The following is a 9,567-nucleotide window of genomic DNA, read 5'->3' on the forward strand; positions in this document are numbered from 1 at the left end:
GGTCTGTCCGTGCGCCGCCCGGTCCATCAGTCATCCAGACAGGCAGCTTAGTGCCACTCTATAGCTAGGCCAGCGAACCACACCCCGAAAACCTCATAGCATTATGGATGATTGTGTTATCATGTTGAGTTGTGTTGTGCAGTGGTGGAAAAAGTACTTTTACTTGAGTAACAGTATCAATACTGCAATGTAGAACCATTCTGTTAGAAGTAAAGGTCCGGTGTTCAAAATGTAGAGTAAAGTGGATTGGCATAAAATATAAAGTACCAAAAGTACACATTTTGCAGAATGTCCCATTTGACAAGTTGTAAAATATTAATAAATCTTTTGAAAATAGCAGATCTACAAACTCACAACGCGTTGCACAACAAGTCGCAAAGTAAGCATGTATGTAGATCAGCTATTTTCAAAATATAGTATAGGGCTGAAGTCAATAATGTATGTTTTGTAATATTACACAAAGGCTACTTACGTTACTTTACGCCACTGTTGTGCTGTGTTGTGTTGTGTTATTTTGTGAGCTGTGAAATACAACCACAATCTTCTACGGTATAGTGGGAGGGAGCTGCCCAGTACAGCCAGTACAGATACCTCTACTGGAGCAGTTGAAGTTTAAACCCAAGTGACTTGGGTGGAGCGTTCTGATGGAAAGGTTAATGTTTCTCATTCACCGTAGTACTCTAGTACTAGGATTCAAACTGGGCTTTCATTTTCCAAACCTGTTTCTCTGACTCCTGCTCTCCTGGCTACAGGCCTTTTGGCTTTTCCAGAGTAATTTGTTGTACAATAGAATCACTACTTAGTTTGTTCCTGTTCGCAGATGACTCAGCACTGCTGGTCTCGGACAGGAACAAACTGCAGGTTGAAAAGACCATCAGCTCTGAACTCGGTAGAATCTGCACCTGGCTCGCTGATAACAAACTATCCTTACACCTGGGAAAAACTGAATCCATTCTCTTCGGATCTAATAGTAATCTCAGCAAGGCAGATGGCTTCTTGGTTAGAGTGGGTGACAATATTATCACACGAAAAGATGAAATTACCTACCTAAGTTCCATCCTGGAGGCCAATCTTTCCGGTGATAAAATGGCCACCAACGTAATCAAAAAAGTCAATCAAAGAACAAGATTCCTTTACAGGATCTCCTCACTGGTCAACAAAAACACCTTGAAGACCCTAACAGGAGCCCTCGTACAAGGTTTCTTTGACTATGCATCCACCTCTTGTTACCACAGCACCTCAAAGGCCCTTAAAACAAGGACCTCCCAAAACAAACTGGTCAGGCTCCTTCTTGGCCTCACCCCCCGAACCCACCTCACCCCTGCCCACTTTGACAGGCTGGGATGGCTTAGGGTCGATGACAGAGTACAGCATCTTGCAATGTGTCTGGTCCACAAGATTCGATACACCACCAAGATACCCATGTACCTGTCTAAATACTTCCTTAATGTAAACGAAGTCCACACCCACAACACCAGAGGGAGTGCAACAAACCATGTACAACCCAGATTCGGCACAAACAAGGGACTAAATTATTTTCGCTCCTATGCCACCAAAATGTGGAACGCCCTACCAACAGTCATTAAGACATGTGAATCCCTTGACTCCTTCAAAACCGCTCTCAAAGGGCACCTACGGACGGCTGCAATTCGAAACTGGCCTCTGTAAAATCTGAATCCCCCCACCGCCCATCCCCCCCCCCCCTTTTCCCCTCACTGTATGTATCTTTTCCCTTTTTGCTTCCTATATGATGAATTCCTGTTCTGTTTTTTAACTACATAGAAGTGTCTATTTGTATGTCTCTAAATGTTTTGATGAATTGAACAATGTGGACCCTGTTGTAAACAAGTGTAATGCTTAATTGGGTCGTCCACTCACAGTTAACAGTCTTTGTATTGAGTTTGTGCTTGAAATGTACTGTAATTCTACAAACTGTTAATAAATATTTCAATCAATCAAAAAGTTTGGCTTGATGATCCTTGACAAATCTGACAAGACTTTGAAGCTTTGGGTTTTATATATAATTAAGGATTTATAGTCACACAAAAAATTAACTTCAACAACTTTTTACAAATTAGCTTGCAGAGAGCCATGATCGTTATCTCAACCTTGTATTCTTTTTCCTTTGATCTCAGTGCAGAATCAACAATCGCCTCGCACTTTGAAGGTCGCCTCCCTGTTGAATTAACTTGGGAGAGTGGGATTAAACTTGGCTCATTATTGCTTTGCTAATTATATATGCATCGCTTTTAGCAGCTCATTATTGCTTCACAAAACCTTGTTCCTTGTTTCTTTCTGACAACTTGGAGAAAGATAGTTATTATGTCCATGATGCTGCTTACACTCCATCTTTCACTGCAGCAGCAGAGTCAGTACAGCAGTACACGTAGAAGCTGCCTCCAGGGACAGGGGGGCGTCACATGCACTAGACTATTTAGCCGGGTTTCTATAACGGGTTTCTGGACTTCAAATATTCATCCTTTGAGCTTCAGGGCTTTAGTGGGAGAGTTATCTGCAAGACAAGAAAATGAGTGTAATGAACAGCAGTAACTGATGTCTGTGGTTATAGGAGACGTTCTCTGTTCTGTATAGGACTCCCCGGGGCAGGAGATTATAAGATAAACTGTTTGTCATAGTGTTATTATAAACATAATTCTGCATAAAAATGTGCCATAGCTTCTCTAGATTACTGTTTCCCAAACACTGGGTCGGGAGTGGGACCCATTTGTGGGTCGCGAACCAATTTTTAGGGGTTGCAGGTTCTAAAAAAAAGTATTCTAAATGTTGTCAATTTTCTGAAAAACCTCATGTTTCTGTGTCAGTGGTGCTCAATATTTCATGTCAAGGACTCCCAAATATTATATGTTATTGCGCCCCCCCCATCTGAAAATATGTTGTTCCAGGAACCTCTCAGAAGCAAAGATTTGAGTTAAAACGTTCGCTCTGAAAGAGTATATATTCAAAGATTTAAACCACATTTTCAAGATTTTTCTAAAATAGCAGACCTACAAGCTCGTAGATCTGCTATTTTTCAATAGCTAAAGTATAACATACTGCTTCAAACACCAAAAGCTTATTTCTTTTTTCAAAATAAAGAAAGAAAATCAAATATTTTGAAATAAAAATAAAATGTAATAAATAAATCTGTCCTTGTAGTCCGTATTGTCAGGTCCCTTTTTGTTTACTTTCGTTCCCAATGCCCATACCAAGGGCACATCCAATGCATTTTTGCATAGACAATACCCTTCTGGACTTAGGGTTAAAAGTTCTCCTTCTATCCTGCGGTATCCTGCGGCCAGAAATGTATACAAAAGTGTATAACCAAAAAACTACAATCTTGTGCTGCTGTTTTTGCTTGTAAAATGTGTTATATTGAATTTGGCAACACAAAATCTTTCTCAAATGTACATATCGAACCCTACCCTGTTGTAGACAGCACTACAATAGCAATTTATGTAGATAGCACTCTAATGTATATACGGTATGCATAGTTTCATTATATAGATATTCCATGTTCTTAGCTTACGCATGTTTCATGATAACTACTTTTTATGTATGTGATGTATTGCCATGCTTTTTGTTGACGACGCGTCATCATGCATCACGTTTTCGTTCAAAGGCCTTTTTATGGACTTTTGATTAGCATTACAGGGGGAGTGAGTCATTATACAACAGATCGTTTCAAGGAAGCAATCTGAGTAGGCAGCTAATTGTGCTTCAAGCGAGCATGATGGAAAACCTATTCAAAATATAAAAGGCACATGCATTTACCATTTAAATGGCTTGGTTGAATGCTTCCGTCAATGGTCAAGGATATTATTTCAGTATATATTGAATGACAGCTGAGCTTAATAACAGCCCTGAAATTCAAAGGCTCCCTGATTACACTGCTTGGTTTTGTGCTTTGCAGCCCTGTGAGCCATTAACTGTAGGGCACGTTCGGAAGGAACTTCTTTCACATTCAACATCTATTTTTTGTTATAAGAACCTTCCGCCACTGTGTTTGTGTGTGTGTGTGTGTGTGTGTGTGTGTGTGTTGTTTAGTAATGTTGTACTGTACTGGGTTCAGTGTGGTTGAATTGGACATTGTTCAATAACTAGATGTTGTCTTGTTAGTCTATGCTACTAGGCTGGTAAACCAACCACCTTGGAATAGGTAGACTACTGCATGGGTTCAGTTGGTTGAACTGGACATTGGTTCAATCATTTGGTGTTGTACTGTACTGGGATCAGTTAGTTAAACAGGATTGTTTTCCTCTTTTCTTTTTTATGCAAGCATCGATATTTCTGTGACTGGTTATGGTTCCAAATACATTTGCAGATTCAATCAAAACATGTTCCATTCCTGGATGTATTCCTTACAATTGTGTTCTTCATCAAAAGGATGACAGAAAATGTGAAATATATTTTTAGATTAGATGGAAACATTGCTGACAAAAATGTAAAGGGCTAAAATAATTAAAACTAGACTAAAATGTCAACAGTTTTCGTTGACCAAAACTAGACAAATACATTTACGGATTATTGGACTAAGATTAAGGCTAAAGTTCTCGACTTTTAGTCGACAAAAATGTGACTAAATAAAAATAGGATAAGTTCGACAAAATACTATAAAAACTAACAATGGTGATTGAAACTGCTAATACTGAGACTAAATTAAAAAATAGCCGACAAAAACAACACTGCCTTATAGGCATTACAAGCAGATTTTACTCTAAAGTAGGAGAGAATGTTTATCAATACTGTCTCGAGAGACAAGGTCTTGAAATAAGGATATTACTTGTCCCATTAATGGAACAGTCATAATTTGTAATAATACGAAATAAGGAGTCTAGTTATTCCTAATATCCTGTTGGAGGTGCCAGACGGATCATTGAGCTGATCAATGAATCCAGGGTAAGATAATTATCTTGATGACCGATATACAAGCTATAGGACTGATGCTGGCCTGGCAGTTATCTCCATCTATTCATATCATCTACTTTTATTTCATAAGTAGGCTACTAATTTTAATACCCAAGTCAAGGACCTCAGTTTTAACATTATTGGGAGCATCAGTGCCGATTTTGACAGAACCTTGTAACCTGAAAAGTAACAAAAGTGCTCCAATGTTCTTAAAACTGGGAGTGATTGCCCTTAACCATCTACAATATTTTTAGTTATGAAGAATATAACATAACAAATACGAAATTGAGTGAGTTGAAACAGCGCCTCGTGAGCAGATTTATTTTCAACTGAGTTTTGATGCAGTCAATATACAGTATATATATAATACAAAATAAAACAGCATAACGGCAAATAAGTAATGCCTTCTGTTCAATAACAGTTGTGCAAGTGGAGTTTTTAATTTCATGTGTTATAACACAGATTCACACAATGTTTGTCAATGTTTTATAACAGTAAAATAAAGTTGTCTTCCATTTTCTCACGTGCTGTCTGAAGTATCTCCACATACTCCTAGAGGTTTTGTACCTCATTTCATATATTTACATTTATTTTATTTATTTAGTTGGATGACATTATTCCCTGATGTTTTTTAGCTAAACACATTAAGACACATATCCTGGCCCCTATAATAACAGATCTGATCATAATATCCTCCATAAGACCATCTGAATGGACAAGGTCTGTTGGACAACTGGGTCGGAGACAGTGAAGGGAAGCAGATGATATCTGCTCTATTATTTGTAAATTAATTTGACAAATATTCTGACCTTTCATGTGGTTGTTATGACAAGACTGCCGGTGACAAATTTCGTGTTTATTCAAGGGTTTGACCACAATTGTAGATTCCATTTGTTTTACATTTTCCTGCAACCACATTTCCTTTCCATCTTCATTTCAAAATGACTTCCTGGTCCTGTGCTTCTGTGCAATTTTCAGGGAAGCTTAGCTCATTACCATACGAAGCACAGGATAAATCCTACCTAACTTTGCCAAAAGTTCTAGGAAACATCAAGTGGTTCCTTGGCTGTTTAGGATATCCAATAAGGACGTGCAGTTTGGATAGCAACCTGTACTGTACGTCTGTATATTTTTATGGTTATTTAATGTTTTAACTTCCTTAGCCTCAGCTTCTTTTTGTTCTTATAATTAAAAAAGACAATTACAAATAAAAACGTGATAGGAAGCTTCCTTGCAAATGTGCGCAGGCCCTGTGTCAGACAGGATAAATTACTGTGCCAGATATAACAACTTCCGGTGTCATCCAGCAGCCTTTGTCAGTCTGTCTAGGACCTGATCTGGAGTAAGAGAACAGCTCAGTCTGATCAGCTTCTCTCTGGACCTGTTACCCTGAGGACAGACAACAAGAAGTATTAATTAACATGACTTCAGATGCTACTTCCACAACCATATATCTATTATTACCTCTACCAATCCCTACCAGTACTGTAAAGATGCACACAGGGTTTCATTCTCATTAAAAGATAATTATTAGTGACTACAATTTAGTTTTTATGTAAAAGACAGAGGAGCAAGTGATATTTAACCACCTGAACATCCCTACTCTGTGTGGAAAATGTGCAGAAGATAGCATATCATAAGATCACGTGTCACAATGAATCACGCTGTGATCGTGTAGTTTTCAGCAAAGATAATAATGATTTAGTGTGTAGCCCATACAATCAACTAAATATAGGGCCCATGGGAATACGGTCAGGAAGTATAGGATTTAAGGTTAATGAGTAACCTTGTCAATAGAGACATCAGTCTTCCTCAGTTCCAGTACTTTAGCCAGATATTTGACCAGCTCTGCGTTGGCCTCCCCATCTGTAGGTGGCGCTGCTATTGATACCCCTACTGCCTCTGTTGACACATCTACATATAAAGGAAAAAGTACATTTCAATAAACTTGCCATCAGTCTAATGTCATTCCTGTTTCACAACATGACATCGCTTCTTGTTTTAAATTGAAATAACACCATGTCAGTGATTAGAACAGATTGTTAAAATTCAACCCTCTTTATGATATCGTAAGAAGTACTGCTCTATATATTGTACCTAAATTGCAGGACATTGAACTTGACTTGTTTGTGCGTTGTAGCACGGAATGTGATGATTTGATTGGCTCATGTATGATGATGTATGTCTTAATGGCTGTTGGTAGGACATTCCACATTTTGGTGGCATAGGAGCGAAATTCATTTACCGGTAGTCACTTGTTTGTGCGAATCTGGGTTGCACATGGTTTGTTGAACTCCCTCTGGTGTTGTGGGTGTGGACTTCATTGACATTAAGGAAGTATTTAGACAGGTACATGGGTATCTTGGTGGTGTAGCGAATCTTGTGGACCAGACCCATTGCAAGATGCTGTACTCTGTCGTCAACCCAAAGCCATTTCAGCCTGTCAAAGTGGGCAGGGGTGAGGTGGGTTCGGGAAGTGAGGCCAAGTAGTAGCCTGATTCCTGACCAGTTTGTTTTGGGAAGTCTGGAGCCTTGTTTTAAGGGCCTTTGAGGTGCTGTGGTACCAAGAGGTGCAAGCATAGTCGAAGAAACCTTGTACGAGGCCTCTTAGGGTCTTTTTGTTGACCAGTGAGGAGATCTTGTAGGCCTATAGGAATCTTGTTCTTTGGTTTACTTTTTTTGATTACGTTGGTGGCCATTTTTTGCCTCCAGGATGGAACCTAGGTAGGTAATTTCATCTTTTCGTGTGATTATTGTCAATTTGTCACCCACTCTAACCAAGAAGAAATCTGCCTTGCTGATAATAACCATAATAACACCTGTTAAGAAAGAGGTCCAATTTGCATAGCGCCTGTCTGCGTTAATAATAATTCACCTGTGATCGCGGTCACTTTGGACCCGGGTTTCGCGTGCACAGTGACAGTGACAGCTCCGGTCTTGTCTCGCACTACTGGTCCGGCAGGAGGCGCTGATGTTTCAGTGACAGTAGCTTTCTGTTTCTGTCCAACTTTAGCCTGAAACATACAATGGTGTGGAACGGATAATATTATTATGAATAATAAAATAAATAGTGTGTGTAAATGAAGCACAAGTTTAAAAAAAATTAGATGTGGTGGTAGTATGATATTTGTCCAAACCGTTTTGTCTTTTTTGGGCATTTTTCCAGAGAGATTCCTCTGGCAGACAAGATGCCCTCGTATGTTTAAGACGGGAAACAAGTGAGGTTTGCCAAACTGTCTTTGCAAAGTTGGAAACCGGTTAATAACTCTACAAATTAAATATGAAAAGGAGAACATTTAGTTTTAGGTATGATTTTTGAACCTCTCCAGAGTCTCCACTAGCTGTTTAGCTAGCCGGTGCCTCCTGTTGGTTCATTCATTGTAAACAGAGAACGGGGTATTTATTTTTCCTGGAGTAGGCTATCAATAGACTTAACATTATATTTTTATATTTTTTCTTAGAACTATCGCAGGTTTTAAAAGCTTAAATAAGTATATGTAATAGTTTACTCAGACCATGGGACCATACGGACAATGGTTAAATTCGTCCTGATTGTTGACGATACGTTACGATAGAAATGAGAGTAGTTTAATTTAGGAGATAAAATAAAATACCTTAGGCCAGTGACGCTGGGAGTGATCCGTGAAGGTCAAAAATGCTTGTTATTTGCGCAGAGCCTGCGTATAGTGCGTAATATAATATATAATCTTAATTAGGGTTTTAAATAAAATAATTCCGAATTAATAATTAGGATTAATCACCATTCGTGATTCGTGAATATAACCGAAACATGTCGTGTTAAAAGCAATATGGAGATCAGGCAAGATCAGTACAAAGACCAAACTGTACGTAGCCTATTTAAGAGCAACGTCCTGGGGGTTCTCCTGTAGGCTATGGGGCAGAGTCGTGGAAAGTGACACAGGCCATCTGTCACAAGCTGGATGTATTCCAAAGGATACTGAGGATATTTTGGCCCACGACAATCTCCAACGAAGACCTGTACAGGAGAACAGGCCTGACCCCACTGTCAGGTGTAATCAAGTTCAGAAGGTGGACGTGGATTGGACATGTCTGCAGAATGGACCCAATAAGTGCCAACCCAAGGGTAGCTATGAGATGGACACCACCTGGGAAAAGAAAAAGAGGCAGGCCCAAAGAGACCAGGAGAAGATCAGTGGAGAGAGAAATTAAGGAGTTGGGGTGGACCTGGGGCCAACTGTGTGTGTGTGTGTGTGTGTGTGTGTGTGCGTGTGTGTGTGTGTGTGTGTGTGTGTGTGTGTGTTTTGATTAAAGTTGATTAAAGCAGCACTATAACTTTCCTCTTCTCTTCTATAGCCCAGATTTGAACCCGGTTTCCTGGTCAAGTGCTGAACGTTTTACGTTCCTGCTTGTTAAGGTAAGAGGTTAAATTTAACCATCAGTTCAAAATTCTCGAGGCATGTAATGATGTACAATACTGTGGCTGTCTTGGTTTGCTTTCCTTTTTGCCTGCTTTTCTTTTTGTTTTGCTTCTTACGGTATAGGTGTGGATGATGGCATAGAATGAACTGGAGGAAACCCCCCCCCCCCCCCCCCTGCCCCCTGTCCCAATGTTTTTTGTTTATTTGTTTTGTCTGCTGGTCAGTTTGGTAAAGTATGTCTTTTTTAAAGGTTCGTAAAGTA

The 9,567-nt window shown here is 39.4% G+C and overlaps 1 protein-coding gene across 1 annotated transcript; it reads right to left on the reverse strand.

Annotated features, from left to right (window-relative positions):
- Positions 1-5,195: 5,195 nt before the first annotated feature.
- Positions 5,196-8,247, reverse strand: cUnh15orf40 (chromosome Un C15orf40 homolog). The gene is made up of 4 exons (XM_080761284.1): positions 8,043-8,247; positions 7,781-7,919; positions 6,692-6,819; positions 5,196-6,294 (listed from the first exon to the last, which is right to left on the reverse strand). The coding sequence occupies exons 1-4, from the start codon at positions 8,199-8,201 to the stop codon at positions 6,205-6,207; spliced, it is 516 nt and encodes a 171-aa protein (XP_080617410.1). The 5' UTR covers positions 8,202-8,247; the 3' UTR covers positions 5,196-6,204.
- Positions 8,248-9,567: the final 1,320 nt, after the last annotated feature.

The sequence above is a fragment of the Protomyctophum bolini genome (assembly GCF_963924005.1).
Source record: "Protomyctophum bolini genome assembly, chromosome: 4".
Taxonomy (NCBI): Eukaryota; Metazoa; Chordata; class Actinopteri; order Myctophiformes; family Myctophidae; genus Protomyctophum; species Protomyctophum bolini.

What these genes read in the sequence shown, in the direction of transcription:
- cUnh15orf40 (XM_080761284.1), bottom strand. Translation starts at nt 8,201, where the DNA reads ATGTTCTCCTTTTCATATTTAATTTGTAGAGTTATTAACCGGTTTCCA. An exon ending in TGCCCAAAAAAGACAAAACG is followed by an intron (nt 7,920 to 8,042) that starts GTTTGGACAAAT and finishes TGTATGTTTCAG; the next exon opens with GCTAAAGTTGGACAGAAACA. An exon ending in CAAAGTGACCGCGATCACAG is followed by an intron (nt 6,820 to 7,780) that starts GTGAATTATTAT and finishes CTTTATATGTAG; the next exon opens with ATGTGTCAACAGAGGCAGTA.